Source organism: Empidonax traillii, unplaced genomic scaffold (assembly GCF_003031625.1).
Source record: "Empidonax traillii isolate 1590-97213 ecotype Southwest subspecies unplaced genomic scaffold, ASM303162v1 scaffold342:size1861417, whole genome shotgun sequence".
Classification (NCBI taxonomy): domain Eukaryota; kingdom Metazoa; phylum Chordata; class Aves; order Passeriformes; family Tyrannidae; genus Empidonax; species Empidonax traillii.
The window spans coordinates 659919-684211 of NW_020955535.1; the positions used below are offsets into that span (position 1 = coordinate 659919).

A 24293-nucleotide genomic window follows, 5' to 3' on the forward strand; every position below is an offset into this window, starting at 1 on the left:
AAAAAAAAAAAAAAAAAAAAAAAAAAAAAAAAAAAAAAAAAAAAAAAAAAAAAAAAAAAAAAAAAAAAAAAAAAAAAAAAAAAAAAAAAAAAAAAAAAAAAAAAAAAAAAAAAAAAAAAAAAAAAAAAAAAAAAAAAAAAAAAAAAAAAAAAAAAAAAAAAAAAAAAAAAAAAAAAAAAAAAAAAGGTATGAATGGTGAAGGCCTCCACGAAGAAAGATGTGAAGAAATCATGTCATGCAGCAAAGAATATTTTAGCTGAGAAGAAATCTCTGGAGGTTTTCTGATCAGCCCTTTGCTCAACACAGGGCTCAATTACAGGAGGTTATAATGGAGATTTTGCAACATCTCTGAGCATCCATTTTGTGTCCCTGTGCCCTCCCTGTAAACAGGAATCTTCCTAATATCTGATTGCAGTTTCTTATCTTGAGCTTGTGCTTGTAATTTGGGAGGTGCCCAGTGTGGAAATGGGCACAGACTGAGCACAGGAGGTTCCCTCAGAACATCAGGAAACATCCCTGAATTATCAGCCTGTTTCCAGCACAAATCCAAAGCACAGCCCCAAACCAGCCACTGATGAAAATGAACTCCACTGCAGCCCAGACCAGCACAGGGTGGCCGAGCACTGGAACAGGTAGCCCAGACAGGCCGAGGATTCTCCCACCTTTAACAAACTCCAGAGTCATCTGGACACAACTGATTTTAGGTGGCTTGAGCAGGACTGGAAAAGATACCCTCCAGCTGTGTCTTCCAGCCTTGGAAAACAAGGCTTTAGGAGAGAAAAAGCATCTCCCAGCCAAAACTAAATACAGCTTTTAGAGTAGGTTTATCTTACACCTTCCATCTTTCCTGAGGATTATTTAAGGATGAGCTGCAATTTAAATAGAACAAGTTCTATCTGTTGTACCCTTCTTAAAGCCTTATTTTTGGTAAGATAATGCAATCTGCCATATAAAACTTAAATACTGGAAAAGTAAACTCTACTGTGGTGTGAGACCTGAATATTCAGGCAAGAAAATTAAGCTCTTGGGATAATTAGAATTGCTGTTTTCATAAGGCATATGGATCAGCCTGGTCATGGCAGTGAACTTGGGCTGCAAGGCAAGAAGAATTTACACTTCTACACAAATTTGTCCTTTATCAACTACACATCACTTCTTTCTTTAAAGTTTAAACATTTCCAATCATTTTTCCTAGATGTCTCCCAAGGGAATTAGAGCACACATTACAACCCTGAACTTCTGAAAAATTTATACAAACACTGACAGTACTACTCTACATCTCTCTAGGATTTTTGCATATCTGCCAAGTGATATGAAAGATTTTTACTCAACCAGTCAAAGTGTGATGCTGAGGACTAAAGGAAAGTGATGTCAGATCTGGTCAGACACTTCTTCAAACAGAAAAATTCATGGCAAAATAAACCTCTAGAACGAGCAATAGCTTCGCTGATAGAATTCTTCTAAAACATCTGATTTTTATAAATAAAACAAAAATTACATTAAACCTCTGTGCAAAAGAAATTAATTTTTGTTCCACTTAACTTCAATGTCTACTACAAAAGTGATGTTATTCCAAGGGTGTAAAAGCTTTGCTAAGAGTTTCAGTTCAGCTTGTGCCACAAATTTAAACTGAATAATATGACTATTACCTTATGACTGTTCTGGTATAAATCTCTGGTCAAGCAGCATTTGACTCTGATCAGAATGACTTTTTCTCCTCAAGCAATTTGTTGAGTATTAGAAGTAAAAGCAGAACACCAAAAGTTGTCTGAATTTATTATAAGCTAATCAGATAGTCTAAAATTAATCATTAGCAAGTATCAACTGGCTGGATCCATTCACTTAAACGGTTTTGATTGGATAAAGCAGCAGTTCCTAAGCACTGACGCCAAGAAAAGGTACATTCAAAGTTCAACACAGACAGAAAAATAAAAATAATAATTAAAATTTTAAAAAGCACCACACCCACACCTATCATTGTTTGCTATAACAACTTCGGAGGCAACATCTATTCCGAGATGTAGCTGCCTATATTTATGTTTAAATCTCAGTCACAGTGCCATCTGCTGACTATTTATACTCTTATACATTTTAAATAGATGGGTTGTTTTAGGCTCACACAACCCCCTCATGTCATCCATTACCTTCCTCCTAAGTTTATCCAAAGGTGAGGACAGGAACACTTCTCTAGGAACTGGAATGGTTGAAGATTTCCAAGTTTGAATGTTCTTCCTGCAACCTTAGAAGCGCTCCAGGAACACAATGGACTTTAACCACTGAGGTACATGAATATTGCCATAAAATAATAGTTTCTATTGGTGGAAATGAACAGCAGGATCCCAAGAATGAGATAAATGGAAGGGTTTGCTTTTCCCAGAAGTTTGGCTTCCAAAAACCAGCTATGCAAGGACAAACAGTGCTACCTGCTTTTCAAATTCTGCTGCTAAAATTACCGCAGCTTTCACTGAAAAAAGTGCTGGCAGAAATATATAGTGAAGATAAATTGTAGTATCAAGTATAAAGTTTATTGATCAGTTTACTGTGTTCCCATATGAAAAACTCCAACAGACTTCCCAGTCTCGTTATATATTTCATCTTTTAACAATTCATAGAAGTTATGAGCCAAATTCTGAAGGCTGTATCATGGGAGAAAGATTTCTTATGTTGATGTTGACTTTTATTTTTCCCCCTTCCCCAAACTCACAACAAATATTCCCACTATTATTCACTCTTCACCCCTTCCCACACCAGAGTGAGTGACAAGACTGTAACACATTCCATATCTATAGAAGAGGAGCAACAAGGGAGATACCATATTATTCCAGGCAACACTTTTCCTTCATCCAGACATGCTGTAAGAACAAAACCTGATTGCAGATTAAGGTAGTAGAAAAAATTCCCCAAACTGGGCACTGATTGGAACTAAATGATCTTCAAGGTTCCTTCCAACCCAAACCACTCAATGATTTTATTCAGCCAAAAACCGTTACATTAAGAAAAAGGCAGCTCTTGAACACAAATTATAAGTACTTAAGTCTCTCCTTCCTTCTTGAATAAAAAGACTCCATAAAATACCACACTTAAGTCTTTCAACAGGTGTCATCAACTTCATAGGAAACAAAAGTGCATATCCAATCAGTTAGAGAATTAATTCATATTGTTCTCTCTAATGATCACTAATATTACCTCAATTTCCAGTCCAATATCTCTTCTGTTATTAAATGTATTCACAAAGAATCACATGTAGAGAACATTACATATTACTTCAGCTGCCACCCTTTTTCTTCAAAGCAGTAATAAAGCACTTCAACTATCCCATAAGAAAAACAGCTGACAGGCTCAGAGAGAACAACTCTTTCCTATTTTCTCATGGAAGGCACTGTCACATTCCATTTAGGGAAGAATTTCAGCAGGCCTGCTATTCACTGCATAAAATGGGAAAGGCTGTTGCCAAAACCCCAAATCCACTGCATTTAGTAGTTTAACTGGAAGAAACTGCTCTGATCCCACACTCATTATAGTAGAATTATTCTGAGCATACTACACAGGTCAACAATTTGTGATTAAGTTTTCTTTCCATAAATCATACTTTTAATAATTTTGCCAGTATTCACTGTTTTCTAGAATGGAGTTCACTCCCAAAGGTGCCAGTTTTGATTTTCAAGGGTAATACGACCAATTCCTCACAACAGTAAGTATACACAACTAATTGATAAATTGAAGGGGGAAAAAGACCCAATCTTTCCCAAGGAATAGTCATTAAATCCCTCTATTCTCTCCCATTAATATTCCAGAGTGCCACAGAATCATTTCCTATTCCCTTGATGAATATTCATTAGAGAACTGACCAGAAGTTGTGGCCACTTCCCTCACGTGCTCACCATTTCAAACAAATCCAGGCCGCGCAGTCCTGGAACACCACAGTGCCCCGGGAGGAAAAGGGCCAGAATTTGTATTTCTGGTGCATCATACTGAGCTCACAAGGCTTCAGGACTGAGGTTTGCTCTGTTTGCTCTGATTGACCTGGTTGCAACTTCACTTTACAAGCTGTAACTGCCAAAAAAAATCTGTCCAGCTGACCAGGATACGATGTCCAATTTGTTTTACTTGCGTCACTACAATCACAGTTTCACATACAGAGGTGTTAGGCACAGTTAATCTATGGAGAATAAGGTATTTATGAATACAATAATGATGACCCTTTGAGAGGTGGTTGCAGCAGAGCTGTAGAGGCCTGGCATGATTAGAGATGGGACACACTGGACACTGGAAACCCCAAAGGCTGGAAATCACTGCCCAACAGGCAGATAAAGAAATGCAGCTGGACAAAAAACCCTCTTCAGGGCTAACAAAGAGAACAAAGAACACCAAAGAGATGCTGATTTTGGATGTAACATGGAACTGCAATGGAGAGAAAGGAAGGTGTAAAAACACATCAGAAAGTGTATCCTAGAAAATAAACCTCCTATGGCATATTCCTCCCCATGAAGGCCACCTGCAGGTGACACTTCACCAGCACTGGGAAGAGACCAACAATAGAGCAGTGAGAGTGTGGGCATGGTTCCTACCTCCAGTGTATAATAATTCAGTGTACAATAATTCCAACTGTACCATTATTCCTCCTGTAAAGATTAGATCAGGCCTAATAATGATTAAAAGGTTGAGATTTCAACTGTACTAATACTAAATTCCTGGTTTAGCCATGTAAGATGTACTTTCTCTTTGCCTGTGAAACAATAAAGGATGGCACCAAATGACTTCCAGAGGTGCCTTCCAACCTCAACCACTCTGTGAGACTGATTCAGTGAATATGACTCTAATGTAACTACTAATTTTCCTTAATTAATTAGAACCTGAAAGTTCAAATAGTTTTGTACTTTTACTTATGTTTTCCACCCTGATAGTGATGAGTATGATGTAGAACATAACTGGCATCGTATATTCTCAACACCTTTTCATATACTGGTGAAAAATGCCACAGGAATGCTGCAGGTCACTCAAGAGAAACACAAAAATGATGTAACACAAGAACACACTGATTCTGAAAAATTATCTTTCCTTTTTTTCCTATTCAGCACTTTGACTTTCAAGTTCTTAGACGAAAAATGGCATGGAGCAACTCACACTAGTATGGAAAAGCAGTCTCCTAAGAGAGTGTACTGCCCTGAATTGGGCTAAGGTCTTGGAGACTTTTGATCCAAAGTGACGGTGTTAACCTGTGTTAAAATGACAGTGTTAAGGTCTCCTGCTGTCCTCAAAAATATTTATGTCAAGACAGAACATTTACGAGAAGTCAATCCTTAAAGTCCACTTTTATAATCAGGGGAAAATCTGGTCAAAATCCCTTTCCTGCTTGATTCAAGCTGGACCACTCCCAGCAATTGCCCCTACTCATGGTAGCCTGTTTTAACAAGAAATTCCCTCTTGACAAGACAAAAGTTACTAAACTCCATTCAAACTGCCACGTCCCAATCCCTGTGTATCGGGGCAGCTCTCATAATTAGAACATTCAGCACAAAACCTGAGGGCAAAAGTTCACTTCACAAAACTCTTACAGGGAGAGGATTCATTGAGCTTCTCAGGAGAAAGTGAGAAGAATCTACAACAATATATAACTACACATATAACTTCATGTCATCTCTTACTCAGTGGAAATACAAGAGCCCCACATTCATTAAACAAATAACAGCAGTTGCTTTTCATTCCCTCTCAAGGTAAAACCAGTCAACAGGAACACTGAAAGACCCAGTCAGGCAGCAACTGAAACAGATTTCTGAAAGTAAACACACTCAAATGCTTGACTTCAGCTTTCACCTAAATAAGCATCTTCAAAAGCAGCACATTTTTAAGCATGTGTTAAACAAAAACAGCAGAAGTCAACTTTCCATTTTAAATGAACAAATTTGTAAACTTGTTTAAAAAGAAGTAAATTAAGAACTGACAAAAATGACAGCTGAAAGCAGCAGAACAGTCACGGTGGTTTTTTTCTAAATATAAATCAAGTGAGACTGAAATATCTACAGTTTCATTTATAAAAGTGAGTTATATTTTTCTTTTTTAAAATCTACCTACCCCTATACAATTTTAACTGGCATTAATCAGTTTTATATTGTTTTTCATAATGTTGAAGTTATAGTTCTCTTTTTTTTTTTAAAATCTACCTACTTGTATACAATCTTAACCGGCATTAATCAGCTTCGATTGTGTTTCACAATGCTGAATGAATTAATTTTACTTTGCAGTTTGTGAGTTATTTGTGGCTTCTGTGGCTCAGAACCTCAGCCTTACACTAGAACACTAAAAGCACCAATACATGTGTGCCGTGAAAGCAGCTCAGTTCTCCAGGGAACGTGCCACAGAATTACAGGACAAAAAGGAAATGACGCAGCAAGAGAACATGAAGGCCACACCAACCAGGCAGCCTTCATTAATAGCCCTCAAAAATAAGCAGCTCCAAACACCTCTGCTCCACCCCTGAACGTTTGTTCTCACTCAGATCCACCTCCTGTGTGCTCACAAAGCCTCTCTTGCTTTGGGGTTTTCCTCCTGCGGACTCGGCATTTTTATACGATCGATCTTACAAACATTCCGATCACTAAGGGGAGTCACTGAGGCAAGTGCAGACTCCTTGGACTTACAGGCTTAGCCTGGGCACTAAATAAATTGAGCCATTTCACTTCTCTTCTGTAATGGAATCTGAGAAAAATAATCTTCCTGGACGCTTTTCCGTATTTTGTAGTCCGACTATTCCCGAATTGGTTCGGTGCGTTATTTTCTTCGGGTTTGTTGAAGTCTTGGAAGTGCAGAAACTCATAAAGGCCTTAAAACTGGGAATTTCAGTCTTTACCATTACCATGATTCAACACCCCATAGATCAGGTATTTTCAACAGAAACATAAATTGTCTTCTCTGTTATTTCTGGAGTTCCCTTCCCATTTTGTGGTTCAAACTTTATAACCAAAGTTTGCCATTCACAAAACTATCCTCCTTGTGATAATAAATTAATAGTAGGGACTCGTCTTTAGATCAGGTCTAAATTCCTTCCTTGTAATTTTAAATCCATATTAGGAATTCCTGCTTAGATTACACTTCAATTTCTTAACTTAAATGAAATAAGGTGCCATTCCATGTAGGCAGCAAATCTTTCCAATTTCCAACAGTCATTTTTCTAGTCTTCTCTTCAAAATCTACCACGAGTTGGTGGTAGGGAGGTAACCTCCAGGTTACAAATCACAGGGAATTTAGGTATCCTTCAAGATTTTGGGTTTTTAAATAACATGAACTCTCAGTTGTGGATACCCTGCAACCCAGCAAATGAGTTCATTTACACAGGTACTCTCTGTCATTAATTATTTTTGAACATGAACTCAGCTTTACCTTAAACCGTTCATTAACGGAAAATAAAGATCTATTTAAAATTAAGCTCTTTATTAGGAGAAGTGGGGAAATTTTGTTTTGGTAGCATATTAGGAGGTTTGACTTTCAATCAGATTTCTTTAAAGGAGGGTTCAGATTAAAGTAAAAAAAAAAAAAAAAAAAAAAAAAAAAAAAAAAAAAAAAAAAAAAAAAAAAAAAAAAAAAGATGAAAAAAAAAATCACCACCAGAAGTTGATGGGATGCTGTGATAATGTAAGCTGAATTTTATCCAACTAGCACACAAGTTTTGGTAGGACATAAGGATTAACACGTTTAACACTTGCCAAGGCTGCCACAACACTGAAATGTCCTGCTGAATTAATTTCAGAGCAGGTGCAGCCCCCCATTTCCAAGGGCGAGCGCTGACACACGTCAGCTCCAACAACACACTGGGGGAAGGCCGGAGACACGGATGGGCACGGGTATCCATGGGGACTCTTTAACAGGGCATTGGCATCACAGCATTGACACACAACTAAATAAACTTCACAGCCATACCCTCTTCTTCCAAGTTCCTGAGTGAAACAGTAAAGGAAAAGTGAAGACCTACACAGAAGCAACTGAGGAAAACGATGCAATCAGCATTGGGGGGGTGATGACAATTCACTTCTGTTGATTTGCAGCTAAATAATTTTGTTTGTATTACTGCTTAAAAACTCTAGCTGCAGAGGAATCTTAATTCTTTCTAGGAGCTCATAGATTTGTTTTCATTCTGAGCCCTGAATGTTTATTAAAGATGTGAGGTAGCAATCTGCGGTAGATTATATGATCATAAACTGACAGCAAGACCTGAGGAGGTGGCACTGGCAGGCAATTAGGGAAATTCCTGAGATAGGGAAGAAAAAACAAAAAGCAAAAAAGAACCCAGTAGCAATCACAATTATTTTCAAGAACTCAGGCATTGTCACGGGATGCAAAGGAAAAGGCAACCAGAAATGCTCAGATTTCAGTGTTTTTCCTGTTTATTTTGTTTGCAGCCGTTGCAATTCCCACTGACTGCTCCTGAGCTCACCTGGCTAAAGCAGGGATAAGCACTCAGCAAAGCAGGACCTGAACTGAATACAGAGAGCAGAGGAGAAGCATCATCCTGACACTTGTTGGTTCATGATGCAGGTGCATCCTTGCCTCATCCTAGATAAAGCATTACTCAAATTAGAAGCTGTGGAGTCAAATATGGAGCAAAACATAAGCTATAACCAAATTTGTATGACAAAAATCAGGAAAGCCTTTCTTAGTCTTCATGTTGTGTCAGTTCTGGTCCCTGTTTCTCTTACTGAAAAAAGAAGTATTATAGAAATATGGAATATATTATTCAGCAGACATACAGATACCCCTCATCTCTTCTCCTTAAAATGCATTTAACAGTAGACTTCACTCAACCCATATTCCTTTCAATTCAGAATTCCCCAAAAAAACCCCAGTGTTTTTCATGTCCAATACTGAAAACCCACATTGACATTCTCCACCACTCCAGATCCAAACCTACTCCCCAGGTATAAACACTGCAGAGAAACCTGCAGAGAATCTGAACCTGTAGTGTCTATTTTTCATTTAACTGCTTTCAAATCAAACAGAGCCTGAGCAAAACCCACAGACAAACCTGCAAGGAAATGCATTTCCACTACACAGAGGATAATATGGAAAACAGTTTCAAATCTGCTGCTATTCTTTAAGAGCTTCCCAATTCATAAAGCAGCAATAAAACGTAAAGCAGCGAGCTGGTCACGCAGAGAGGGAAGTATGAAAAATTGCAGTTTATGCTGTGTGATGAGCTAAAATTCAAGGCTTATTTAAGGGCTGGAAAAAAATAAAAGGTCCACCATAATTCCAAAAAGCAAATGCAAATGTAAAGGAATAGATTTTTAAGACATAGGAACTAAATGATCGAAATAATCTGTACCTTCCTTCGAAGGAGGAATACAGCAAATGGGGGGAAAAGGGGAAAATATGTTAGAGAAGCTGTGAAATTGTGTTGCAATGTAGCTACACGCTGCTCCAGAGCCAATCCATCACATTTGTTTAGGTTACTCCAAGGCCAACACTTCAGCCTGGTTGACAAACTCCTAATGAAGTGTTTGCTGTGCTGAGACTTTAACTATTTGAGCACAAGGACGAGCAGCTCCTCAGTTTGTTGCATTCTGAATTTTTTTTTTTTCTAAACTTCTTTAAAAAAAACTTTTTCTTGCCTCAGAGACCAAGTTTACCAAGGGCATTTTCCATTGTTTTCCAAACGCTCTAACGTGAAGGGTTTGGTTTCCAAAACCAAGTTCCACTTGCCTAAAATCCAGGGAAAGCAAACTGAGCAGTGACACCAAGCAGTTTCCTCTCTTTACTGAGAAAGGCAGAAAAACTTTCTAACTCTTTTGAAGGCAATTAAACCTTCCTTCACCAAGGAGACCGCAGTAAGCTTTTGCTTTCTTTTTGGTTATTATTTGCAGGGACATGAGCCTGGAAAGAATCACGGAATTATTAAGGCTGGAAAAGACCTCCAAGATCATCAAGTCCAGCCTTTGACCAAATACCACCACACCCACTAAACCATATCGTGAAATGCCACATCCAGTTGTGTTTTTTGAAAAATTTGGTGACTCCACCACTTCCCTGGGCATAACCATCCCAAACCTCCCCTGGTGCAACTTGACCCTGCACAGTGCAGAGAGAGAACATGTCTCGTTTTGCACGTATTTATGTCAGTGTCTAATTTTCAAGGGGAAACAAGGTCCCCTTTATATATAGGATATAAAGATATATCCTGCATACAGGACATAAAGAGAGGATGTCCACATTCTGTGTTAGCTTTTACACTGGGGACTGGACACAAAGTGGCTTTCACAAAGGAGGTCAGGTGAGCAGAGCTGCCACTACACAAACACCTGAGGAGCAGCTTGTTTGGGTTTTCTTCCTCCACAGAAATCACAGTCAAAGTTATTACTCAGTGAATTCCAGGGTTATAACTGCTCAAATTTGGGGACAAGCCTTTTCCTCATCTGACTTCTCTGAAGTTGGACAACAATCACCCTGAGGAACATCCGCTGAATGAAGTGGCACAGAACATGATAATAAAATTAGTATTACTTTTATTAATTTTTCAGCTAAAATTCTAAAGATCACCCACCATTCCAGCCCCATTCCATCTAGACTGGGAGATCATAACCCACACTTGGATACCAGGTACAAAGAACGGCAATAATTCAATGAAACTATTCTACTTCTTTTGTGGCTGAAAAATTGTCAGGGTGAAGTTATGCATTACGGTGCCACGACAGCAGCACCACAAAGGAAACCCAAAAGGTCGGTTTCAAAACTGAACCATTAAAAAAAAAAATGTGCATTATAATTCATAAAACTTTAAAACTTTACAGAGATACAGCCTGAATAGCAAAACCAGCACTCGGGGGCCAATCATCGCTGAGCTGTACGATAGTGCTGGGAAGGGAGCAACCCCCTTCCTTTGGAATTTGACATCTCTGTCACACACAAAAGTTCAGAATAAAACTCTCAAAAAATAATTGGTCCCACATTATCTCACTTACAATAAGTAGAGAGGAAAGATACCGAGGGCAGGAGGCCCTTTACTTGCTTCAAAGCCCGGTGGTGGAAATTGCAGGTGGACAAATTAGGGCTAATGGTAAAATGCACCTTTGAAAGGCACGGCTGTGCCACCATTAAAGGACCTGCTCTAAGGATGGAGAAAGTTTTCTGCCACTGAAATATTTTAATAAAATTGGATAGCTTCCAAAAATGCATGTTTCAGCTCAGAGTTCTTGGCTTGCTACTGGAACCTCAGGGGTAAACTTACAGAGATCAGATTAGATCAGTAGGTAGTTTTCCACCAAGCCGATTGAAGAACGAGAATTCTGTGATTTTCTATGATCTATTCTATGAGAATAGACTGGCAGCATCTGGATAACATTCCATCTTTTTGTATTTCAACTCATTTGGCTTCCATTTGTAGCTATTTCCCCCCACACACCCCCAATCCAGCCTATAGAGCACCTGTAGTCTGTAAGTAACTACCAAGAAATCAGATGAACTCAGGGAGAGGGTTTGGATTGACAATAGCACTGCACTGACCAAGCAAGAGGTAGAAAAACATATGAAGAATAACATGGAAGAATTAAAGCAAACAGACAACTGCCCACAGGCAACAAGCATTGGACAAAACACAAAATCCAGAAGTGGCTTCTGGTAAAAGGCTCGAGGTGCTGGACAGAGAAAAAACTCGTGTTGAGTTTCCCCAGCAGTGAAAAATGCAGGATTTTAGGTTACTTTTTCATCCCTAAAACCAGGATTCCATCCCCTGTTCCTCCCCCTCATCACAGTACAGAGCACTCGGTGGTTATAGTCAGAATATTCCTGATTGTCCATCTTGTGTGATCTTGGGCAAGTCACTGACTCCTTGTTCTGGCCTGTCAGCTGCTGTATCAAATGGCAGCAATAATAATAAAACTGTCTATTACTTGCATTTGCGTCGTGTCCAACCAAAAAATGAGGGGAGTTTTATGGAATTACTTAATCCTAATAAAGTTACTTGTACAGCACTTGAAACGCTCTGCTCACTTTGCTGGTCATTTGATACAAAGATGTAACAGAACTGAAAGTAAACTTAATGAAGTTTAGACACAGTAGCTACCGCCACTAAACAATCGAGAAGCTTCTTTGCTCCTGAGAATCACTTTATTAAAAAAAAACCAAAACATTTTAATTGCTTCCTGTCATTTGTCTTCTCCTCTTCTCAGACCTATTTCGGCTAAACCAATAATATGTTTTAAGAGTCCCAGGTTTAAAATTAGCAAGTCGTTCTGAGTTCTCCACTCTTACCCATCTAATTGCAGAGTATGATGATAATATTATCCTCACCGTGCTTAATGGCTGCAGACAGCTGAAGCACATCCAAGTCACTTAACAGCAATATTTATACAAAAACATCGCCAAACTCCAGATCTCCGAGTCAAGTGGCACAGAAGAATCTTCCACGCACACACAACACGTACCAGCGCAAAGGATCAGTTTCCCCAACGTAATATTCATAGTACTTCTTCATCTTCTACTACCAGAGAACGTGATTTTTATTCCTTTTCGACACAGTAACATCAGGGATTTAATTTACTGTAAGATTACACCTACGGAAAATCAGGTCTAAACGAATCACAGAGAAAAATCTGAGAAATTACACTCTGCTTGATCAACGGCCCCAAATTCTTTCATTTTCCCGTCTTCATATATGAATTTTTTTCATTAATTTCTCTCTCACATCATCAGTCACTGCAACATACAGCAAGATCAGCAGTTTAATGACATTGCATAGAAATCAGCTTCATAAAATGGCCCAAAAATAGGAGTAGATTTCATGTAACACAATATTAAAACCTTTATTTATATAAGTCTCGGGTTTTTTTCCTCATTGCCATACAAGGATTTTCCTCTTTGCTACTTTTGGCAATTTTAGGTAATTTTCATTTCTTGGAAATTTAAGTATTTTAAACTCAATTTCGTCCTGCTCAGCCTAATAAAGAGTCAGCCTCTAACGGTGATCAAAGATGAATTTAGCACATCATTCTCAGTACTAAACTAAGAAGCCTCCATTACAGCTTGGGATTTTATGCCTGTTTTCACTGATAGCAGCAGAAAGCCTTAAACACATCCATAAATAACCTGGAATTCTCTTAAGCAATCCCTCTGACAAACAATCTTGCTACAAAATTGCCAACTATGACATTTAAAACCTGGTTTACCCATAAACAGCAAATGTGGAGCTCGCTGTGATGATTATCCAGTCGTTTCCCTCGGTGAAACAAAGTTGGTAAAGCAGATTCTGATGTGCCCTTTCAAAAATGCCTTGGCATCAATTACAGCCATCACATTCTGCACTTCCAGCTCCTCCCGAGCAAAACCAGCACACTTGACCTACTCCTTTGAAGTCCTCACAGTAATAAATTACTGAGCTTCATTCTCTTTCTCACACTCCTGGGTAAGGCAGATATTAAAAATGCCACTTCGCTTAAACAGAAGATTCACAGTCTTAAGATTCTCTTTTTTTTCTTTTTTTTCTTTTTTTTTTTTTATCAAGATGGTCTTTATCTCCTTTGGCCAGCTGTCCAAAGAACAGAGCAAACCTCCAAGCATTACTATGATCTCCATCTCTAAGACGGAGAAAACATTTCAAGAAAAATGTCATTTGAAAAAACAAGAAACTAGACGTGCTTGAAGATTTATTTATTCTCAAATTGAGAGGAAAAAATTATGGTACATAAGTGTTTCTCTCAGCCCTCTGTAAATCTGTTCTTCATTATTTATCAATGTACTGAGTCTCTGTGGTTAAAAGACCACAGTAGATTGATAAAATTTACAGAATTTCAAGCAAGTTCCATCAAATATTTGGCACAAAAATATTATCATATGCAGCATGAGAAATATCTAAGCAAAAATGGAACACGAGGTTGAAGCCAACTCAGGCAGCAAATTTCTAGATCTTTCCATTTTTTGCAACTTAGGAACTACATTTTAGTGAGCAGAACAGCTGCTTCAAAGAGAGAAAAAAGAACCTAAATTTCCCTTTCTTATCCACATCTTCTTCCACATATTCAAAGAGACAAGCAGTGTAAATAAATGTGCTGACAGCAACAGCTATTAATTACCACTGATAATAAATGAACACAACTAGGATGGAGCCACTGTTTGCCACCAGTAGCTGGTAATGAAATTAAAGCCCAAACCAGCCGGGTTGGGATGTGAGGGAAGATGGTAAGGATGCAATTCCTGTTATCACATTTGGAGTAATGGTCCATCTCCCAGGAGTTGGAGAGCACAGCTCCTCCCTCACAAACTGCTCTTCTGAGGAACAACCAATTTGATCCTAAATGCCTGTTCACGGTTAAGCCAATCCCACCAGGATGATTTTTTGAGGGAGGCCATTTGTTATTGTTCTGGGGGAGGATTTATAACAGTGATACAACACCAGTATCAGGATCTAAATCCAAGGAAGTGCAATGTATGTTCACATGTAAACTTACATTTCCAACTGAATCACTCAGAAGAATTATTTCCCCCAGGTGGAGGTTTTCCAGAGCCAGAACAAGGTACTCTCCCTTATTCTCAAGGGCAAAACAACAAGGGAAGAGATACAACAAGCAGTATTTATTTATGTGATTTACCTACTGTGTTATCTACTGGGCTCTGAAGTTATAAACTCAGTTATGAGGAAGAGGGTGAAGAGATCTTAGTAGAGTTATAAAAGAAAACCCACAAGGTGAAAAGAGAGGAAATGGAGGAAGAAAAGGGTGAATTAAGCAATGAAGGAAAGGCAAGCTGGAGAATTGCAGATGGAAGGCCCTTAGCATTCGCAGTAGTTTCAGAATGAAAGAAAAAGCATTCAGAATTTTGCTTTACAGAAAAAAAGTAACCAAAATCCATAAAATCATTCTTAATACACTTGCAGATTTTCTCCAACTGTTTGGTGCGAGATACACATTGCATTGGAACCCTAGTCTTAGACTGTGTAGTATTTTCTTCTCTGCATAGATCTAAAGATTTGAATAGAATTCTCTCTGATACTGGAAGAGCAGTTGCCTTCCTCCCAGCCAATTCCACACTTCTGCTTAAGCTAAAAATCTAGAAATTATTATCATATGATAAAAGTGAGCGTGGTAAAATTCTATGTTTATCAATACTCACAAGTGAAATGGATGAAAATACTGCAGAGATCTTTGCAAGGATGAACTGTGGAAGCACATCTGGCCCTAAAGTTCTATATCCAGAATTTTTACTATAATGGAAATCTAAATATCAAATGCTTGAAACAATCTCTGGTTCCAACAGAAAGCAAGTCCCATCCACATTTTGAGGTCAATCACTCTGGAAGAATTCTTGTGTTGCAGAGCAAGATTTTTCTGTGCTTAACGGTAAATCAGATGTTTTAAATCTTGCCTAGAGCTTTTTTCAGAAAGATATTTGAGCTCAGTGCATCCAGAACCTGGTATGACTGAACGTGAGTGAGTTCAGAACTGGAAGAGAGGCAGACCAATTGTTGCACTGTGAATAAAACAGGCAGTGCTGAAAGAAGAGGTTTATGAGCTGTAGCTTAGCACGACACTCAATGTGCTGCAGGGCTTCTGATTCAGACCTGGACAACACACTGTCATTTTAGGAACATGTACAATGAACCAGAGTCCACCTGCAGAGAAGAAAAACCACTTTAAATTGGACACTCAGCCCAACTCCAAAGTGTGAGCAGGGAGGCTGAGTACCAACAAAAGGCAGTTCATCACCATGAACTAAGTCTAATGAGTAGAGCAGGTCTTCAGAGGCCCAATCAACCACACTCCTGGTGCTGGAACATCCTCCATCTGGCAGAAGCAATCCCGAGGATTCCTGCAGCACCTCAACTGCCAGAGGATCCCCAACATGAGCAGAGTAAACGTACACAGAGGAGAAACAAGTACATTTACACATTATCTATTACATATACAGAGGTATCCTGAATTCCTGACACACAGCATGGGACGTCCTGAGAGCTCCAGGCTGCAGGGCATGTCTGTCCTCTGGAAGAGCACTGTGAGGAAATGGATCATCCCACGCAATCCCACGCAGACAAACATCTCGGTTTCTAACTGTTCTTCAGATTTCTTACAGAGCTGACAGGACTTCCACCAGCCTGTTCTAAATGTCTGTTCCAGCCCTCCCTCCACTTCAAGTTTCCTCCTCAGCAAAGTCTTCACACGAGCCCATCTTTACTATTTCTCCCTAATTTTAGCCTTCCCCTCCTTTTTCCCCCCCTCACTTTCTATACATCCAACTCCCTCCTACATCAGCATTAAGATTTTTTTGCTGTCTTATCTTAATGTCATTATGGACATAACCACCTACTGCTGATCACACAAGCTCTGTTTGTTGTGTTGATGTCAACTTTCATTTTTCTTCATCTTTAGACAGGAAAGAGAGATGAGGTGTGGCTTGTATAGGAGACTGTACCTGCTGCAACCACCCCTGATGAGCCACTGATGGTTACAAGCAGGGTATCATCGCTGGTTTTCTGAGTGACAATCAAAAAAAAGTCCACAGAAAAAGCTGTTTCTGACAGACAGATAGTGAATCTATCCACAACTTTTCTATCAATGCTTTACAAAATTTTTCATGTCAGATAAAATAGGAATATAGGGAAAATTAGGAAGCACTTCAAGATATAAAATGTGTTGAACTGAAATTCAGATACTACAGTGATAATACTGAATGTAGCATACCAGACAAGATGAATTAATTGAATTTATTCAAATCTAAGGGGTAGCAGTATTTTTTTTTCCCCTGGCTCTCTAGAATAGCTGTAGTAAAATATTTTTTTCATGTTTTAAAGTACAGTCCTCTCTAGGGCCCAACAGAGTGTTCATTTCTTGATGGAACAATTCACAGAAGAGGAGAGGAAGAGGCTTGGTGAGAAATTGTGTGGAATACTCAACTATTTCTAGAACTCAAACACTTAAAGGAAGGTAAGCAATGCTGAACCAGGCAGGCAGGAAAGCTAAAAGCATTTAGACCCAGACTACTCAAAAATTGCTGGATTTCATCCAAATGCAGCTCATAATCAAATTTTGCCATACAGGTACCAACTGCCAAAAATCTCTTGTTTTTTTGCAGAGCCACTCTATTTTTATAATCCACTTTATCTCAAAGAAAACTGCAATTTTTGCCAAGGAAGGCAAGAAAAAACACCTAGCTGACCTGGCAAAGGTTGATGTGGCTCATGGCTCCAATCTGAGCAGGTTTCAGGAAATGTGAGTGGCTTTCTGGTGCTCTTACCACAAATGTCAATTATAAAAATTAATATATAGATATTATTTTGGTAAAAATCAGCTTTGGAAGTCAAAGAGCTTTGTTTGGGATTTTTCATCTTCTCTTTTACCACCTTGAAAGTTATTAGGGAACAGAGAGAGAGAGACATGAGACTTGATGTGTTTAATACTGAAGGAGAACTCAGGGCCACAAAATTCACAAGCATACTACTGAATTCCAAAATAGGAGAGTGTGGAAGTAGAACATCTAACCTGGGTTATATGCTTGTGCTTAAGATCTCATTCTTGAATTCTCATTTAACCAACCAAAAAGAAGGAATCTAAATTTCAACTGTGCTCCACAGAGTGAATGTCTAACTTTCAGCAGCATCCAGAACTATTTCAAAATTTAGAAAAAAAAATTAAAATCCAGCTTCTTCTGTGTAAGGGATTAAACTTAGAACAGATATAAGGTTTATGAGTAAAAGGAGTCTGAGCTTAAAGCATCAAAAGTTTATCCCCAGTAACAGCATATTTTCATATAGAAAACCAGAGCTTGAGAACCGAACAGAAAAAAATCCAATTAAGGCCTGTATCTCATCTTAATACACTGCTGACTACATCAGAAAAGATACATTAAAGACAGTGTATTAAATTAAATTAGCTCTATATACTGTACTGTAACACTTCCTATCATTTACTGATAGTGCAGGAACAGAGCACTTTTATGAGAGTCCTTAAACCTCCCCAGTTTCTGCAGCTGAATGTCCAGAATCACAGCTCACATTTAGTGTGCAGAGGAAAATGCTCCTGTGCCACAGAAGTTTCCAAACAAATAAATAAGTCGGTCAAATCCCTTATAAATTATAAACTAGCCCTGTCTGCCACACAACTGGACAGTTGCTAAACAGCTTAAACCAGGATTTTAAAAACCCCACAAAATGCTTTCCAAGTTTTCTTTGTCCAGATAAAAGACTTGTTCATTTCAGCTCCTGATCTGGTCATTTGTCCAGCTGGGGTTAAGCAGCATTTCTTAAACTCAGATTTGTTCCGAAGAAACCACGGATATTACACTGAACTGAGACACCTTGATGAGCAATTCTGCTTTTCACTTTGTGACTAAAGGGAACTACTAATGAATTACCATCATTGGGACTGTAAGGACCAAATTTCCATCGATCAAACTGATCTCAGAGCCTCAAATCCATAATATGTGGAATGGAGTACGAGTGTGTTCCTTCCATCACTGAGAAGAAGAAGCAGATTACAACACATCATCTCAGTTTCCAGGCATGAAAACCAGCACAGAATTCCCTGGGTTAAAAATGACACAGTGTTTGCTGAGGGATTATGACATCTGCCTGAATTCCTCGCTGCAGCTTTTGCATTAAGACAGGGAACGGCTGAATATTTAAACACACTGCAGTGTTACTCAAAAAGTAACAGAGTCAGCCTCAAAACAGACCCTTTCACACACCAGTATAGCCACAGCAATGCAGAGCTAAGCAGGGGTAACTCACCCTTTCTTACAGATGCCCCTACAACAAGCAAAGGGTTTAGACGAGGCTTAGCACAACTGCCCCGCAGCGAAGAGCAGAAAGGACCTGAACACAACATCCCGCTGTGATATTCCATTCAGCTTGAGGGTACAAGCCAGCTTTATGATGAGGTCATAAAGCAATTCCTACACTGAATTTATGAGCTCATTGTACAGTCATTTCCAGAAGCCAGGGACTGGTTTATTAGAAGGCAGCCTGCAGCAAAATTGAAAAGGGAGATTGCAGAGAGGTTCGCCCGCAATCCTGGCAACATCCAAGGCTGAGGCACGAAAATTGTAAGGCAAACAAGTAGGGAGGGAACATTGAAGTACGAGACTTATAAATATCTGAACAAGGACATTTCAGAATCAGCAACATGAGAAGCATTGATTTACATTCATTTTCATTTGCAGAATTTCACTTTTATTTGAAGACGAGCTTATGCACAGCAAGCAGGATTGAAAAATAACTGCTACTCCTGAATATTCACACCAGACACCTATTGCTAAAGCATGAATAAATGACAGAGAGCATTTTCACCACATAGACAAATTGTTTAAGATCAATCTTGTTTCTTAACTGAAAAACTGCCACTTGCTTCTTACATTAGTTCTTGTCAAACCACCCTAATTGGCATCAGTATCACAAGACAAACCTTCAAACACAGCCCAGCAATCATCCCAAACGGCACCGTGAGGGACACAGGCAACAGCCCCAAAGTGCTGAATTGTTCTGCAGCAGCAGAGAGAAACTGAACGTTCTTTTAAGGAAGTTCTAGGGAACTCAAAAAGATTCAGAAATACCAAATATTTTGAGACTCGGGGTCAAAGGGAACCTTGGATGATCTCTCATGTACCTATCCCAGCTCGCCTCATTTCAGACAACAACATTCTTACCGAGCAAAAGCATTTGACAATGAACATACACTCATAAATTCCTCAGAACTCAGCCAAGAAAACTGGACCACACCACTTTCCAATGATGTCTTTAAATGCTTAATTGTCTGGATTGTTTACAATAACCATCTGATTCTAAGATTTGGAATTTATCTACCTTTTATTCTATACTACTGGTGGCTCTTGCAGTGCTTCCTACTACAGAGCCCTGTCAGAACAGAGAGAAGCCACAAGTAGAAATACACAGAATCACAGAGGAAGAGCAAACAGCAGGGGAAAAGCTGGATAAACCCCAGTATCACAGAATTAGTGAGTCAGGTGTAATGCAGTCACTTAAAGAGACAAATGCATCTCTTCAGTTATGACAGGAAATTTTTTTTTTCTGGTCATTTGCCCACTACTCACTATGTCCATGTACACAGGGACTTAAATATGTGGACAGACCAGTGACTCAAAAAACACTTCTAAGATATTCTAAATAGTTTTGAACTCCAGAGGTATTTTTTTTATCAGAGTAGATAAAATCATTGGTTTATAGTAGTTTAACTGGGATAAACTGGGACAAAGTTATTATTTATGAGAGTATTAATGTCGTAAACAGAGAGAAAAGTTACAGAAATCGACACTTGTTAAAATGGAATGAGCCACAACAGTAAATTACAGATAGTGATACCTTACTGTGGTTTTCTCTTTCCCATCTACAATATACAAATCTTCTAAATATTGGGAAAATGTAAATCATGGTTTTCCTATTATGGTTGTTGCCCTCAAGTAAGTCATCACAATGATAATAATTTCAGTAATTAAAAATTTAATTTTGTAGACTTCCTCCAGAACTTTATCCTGTTGACTGTTTAAACAGCCAGATTTCTATTTTTCCCCTTCAATACATCAGCTCCTCTGGGTGCTGAACATCAGTCACACACACTGGGCTCAGCTCTCAGACCATTTACTCACCAAAGAACCCTTGGATGCTATTGGAGAGTGTATTTGTCCACTGGCATAATTCTGATCACCTGCACGGTCCTTCCATCACAACACACCAATTAATTAAACCAAAATTCATTCCCTAAACCTACCAACAGGATCCAGCATCTGCATTCCCACCACACTGGTTTACTACACACTGTTTAGGAACCAAGTTTTCGCTTTCCAGCCCCCCCCAACACCCCTGTAGTACCATCACATGGATCACTGGGAACCTGCAACTTCTTGGTTGCCAGGACAACTGGCTGAGAAGCAAAAAAGTGAACCCAAAGGCTTTGTGGTGTTTTTTTTTCATGTATTTGGTGCAAAGTTCTGCATTTCTATATTTTTAGTCCTCTTTTGGAATAATATTCCCCTTGCTGCCACGACTCAGAAGTGTCTACAGGTCAGACACTCTGCACAAAGTTCTAAACCTAAACATTAACGTTGGACATTTTACCCACTTAAATATCAGACTGTTTCCTCACTCATGCTGGTTTACATTTATAAACAATCAGGAAATATCTTGCTATGTCATAAAGTGCAAGGAAAGGCTTTATTCATTTTTTAACATCTTTCCAGTGCTGCAATCCTGCTTTGTGTGCTGCAGAATCCAGTGACGATGGATTAGCTGTGCTAATGGCCCAAAAGAAATATAGTTTAAAAGTAATACTTTCACCTGTTTATTGATCAATAGAACTGTAAACAATCAATGTAAATATAAGCATGAAGCTAAAGTTATTGCTCAAAACAACAAGTTCACACCTTCAACAGGTAAGGACAGGTGAGATCTTCAAGAGGAAAGCAAAGAGCAGCTTTAGTGCAGGGCAGACTCTGTGAGCACAGTGCAGCTTCCGCCTACACAACTGTCCTTTCATCCTGCTACTTTTATTTACTCTTCCTTTGACTCTCTCAATTATTCTGTTTTATTACTTACATGAACATCACTAAAAGGCTGAGGAACCCGAGGATTCACAGAGAAGCACCTTCCTACAGAGTAAATAGCACGAGAAAGCCACATGAGATGAGCTGACAAGTTCCCTGAGCACATCACACCGATAACCAGCCCTGCAGTTTCCACTGCAGGCCTGATCTTTCTTCACCTTTTCTGCTTGTTAGTTCCACTAAAACAATCCAAACACAGAACACCAAGCTGTGCTTAAAAAAAAAAAAAGAAAAACCAAAACACCAAAGGGAAATATTTATGAGACAAGGAAAGCTTTCTTTTTTAATCACACAGCACAGGAGGACGGAAAGCACAACTTTCCCTGGTTTGATGTCATCCCCTTACCTTCACGTGACTGAAGTCACCAACTTTGCTGCTTTCCTGTGGATTCAGAGCTTTGGTTTCCACTCTTGGTTTGACAACCTGCCGGAAAGGGCTGGAGAGAGGAAGTCCACTAACACTGATTCCATCTGCAAACAGAATAAACGGAATTACTTTGGCTTGTCTAGTGCCATGTTTGATTCCAATTAATCGACATTCGTATTATCAAAGAGAGAGAAAAGACACAAGAAGTAATATTAAAATTTTATACCAAAAAAAAGGCAAAACAAAGGTAAAGATTATTTTGTTGGGTTTTCCCTAGAAGCCAAAAATAATCAAACTACACCAAAAACTCAGGAAAGATCACAGGAAAGGATGGAAACAGCATCTGAAATATCACAACAGAGATGTCAGAGCTATTAATATAAAATTAGTTTTAGTATTTACAGTATTAAAATAAAAGAAAGATAAAAGTTTGTGGTTTTCCCTGGCAGTACCCTCTCAGCTGCTTAAGATCTTTAAACTCATTTCCAGTAGCAGGATTCCTTTTTTCAAGTATGTATTGTGGAAAATAACAGGAAATAGAGAAGTCATGTTCTGTACACCTACAGATGTAAAAATAAATAAAATATTTCTCACATGGAATTAAGTCAGAACTAAGGTTTACACTTAAAAAGTCAACAAAAAGCTTAACAGGAATGGGTGTCCTTAGAGGAATGTCCTCAGTTTGGTATTTACTATCAGTCTGGGTACTGGCAGATAGTAAAGCAATAAGAGACAACACAACAACTTAATAGTACCTGTTATTGCCAACAACCTTGTGTAACCTGAAGGTGAATAAATACACAGCAGCATATTTGGGCTTCTTAACCCAACCAAGGCAACACTCTAAGCACAAACCATTCAAGTGTGTGAAAATTACTGCTGAATCAAAGGCATCAGAATAATAAGAAAATCAAAACAAGGAAGCCTTAATACACATTAAAAACAGATTTACTATTTAGCTTTGCTTCCACAGCCCAGAGAAGAGCAGAACTTTGTTGCTTTATGCCGTGCAGAGCAACTGCAATCAAACCCACCAGTTAAAGACAAGAAATGTGTGCAGCAGATACATTAACTCAACACATGGGAAACGCCAAATTTTTACACAAAACCCAAACGCATTTCCTAAATCGCTCCTATCAAATTGTATCTGCTAATTCCACATTCCAATCCCATGGGTGGACTCAGATCTGGGCACGCTGAGGATTCCTCAAAAGAAGAAACCAAAAGAACAAGACGGAGCACGAAATGGTTTTGCTTCATTGAGATCCAACTTCACAGGTATCCAAATGAGAAAACAATTATTCTTTTGATTTCAGTTTCCTTCACTAACTAGTTTTAAAATGCACTTTAAATATCCTGTGGTATTAATTCCTGGGGGAGAGCAGGACAGGCAGCCATACAGTGCAGCATTACTCTGGATTTTGCATGGAATAGTAGGTTTTTTCTGACTTGCACAAGAATTAAGGCACCAAACCCCTGCTCAGCATCCTTTAAAAGCCAACTGACATTAAAGCAAACATCCTTATTAATAAAGCCTAAGATTTGAGGCAATAATAATACACTGAAAAATTCAAGACAGGTTGCCAGCAAAGCTCACCATAAATACATTTGATTGCAGGCTTTGAAATCCAGTTCTTTTGAATGAAAATTAAAAGTTTTAATGGAGGAAAAAATATTCTTTTCCAATTGATGAATGATTTTCACTAGTTCTATATTTAGAAGAAAAATTGACACTGATTGGTGCATAAAATTGCAAATTAAAACATGAAAAGAACGAAGCATGAAAAACTGCATGGCATTACCCAGATTTTCCATTTTTATAAGGCATGAGCTTTCTTTTCTTTGAGAAAGGAACAGATAAATACCTAAAAGAACACCACAGGCATACAACTAATGCCTTTCTTAATGACTTTATCTTTTAAAACCCCACTTTATTTTCATTTTTCGTGTAGAAAAAAAAAATAGTTTAAACATTTTCTCTGGGAAGAAGAAACTTTTGATTCTCTAAATTATACCTGAAAAAGGAGATTTTATAGCAAAGGAGACATTTATGCTGTTTCAGGATGAAGGAAATTCTAAGGTAACCACTGTAGTGATCAACTTTCTGTCTTAATGATGGCAGAAGAAAACACTGAGCATCAATGGAACAGTTCACCAGAAGTTTTAAATTACTGATACCTGTATTTTTTGAGATTTCATACGTTTTATTTTCATTCATGAAGTTTAAAGAGATGAAGATGCTGAATCCTCTGCAGTTTTCTTTCGTCCATCCCTACAGCTAAACAGCTTGAGCAGCCTTGTACTATAAAAAGAATAATTGTCTTTCTACTCTGTCCAGAAATTTTCCTAATTTCTAGAATCCACGTTGAATATTTCCATGGTAACAGCACATGACCAACAC

At 38.5% G+C, this 24293-nt stretch overlaps 1 protein-coding gene across 1 annotated transcript in view; it reads right to left on the reverse strand.

Moving 5' to 3' along the window:
- Positions 1-24293, reverse strand: part of TRAPPC9 (trafficking protein particle complex 9) — a 444311-nt gene that overhangs the window by 344420 nt on the left and 75598 nt on the right. Inside the window, exon 16 of the mRNA XM_027892205.1 lies at positions 21872-21996. Within this exon, the coding sequence (XP_027748006.1) occupies positions 21872-21996 (125 nt within the window). The remainder of the gene's footprint in view (positions 1-21871; positions 21997-24293) is intronic.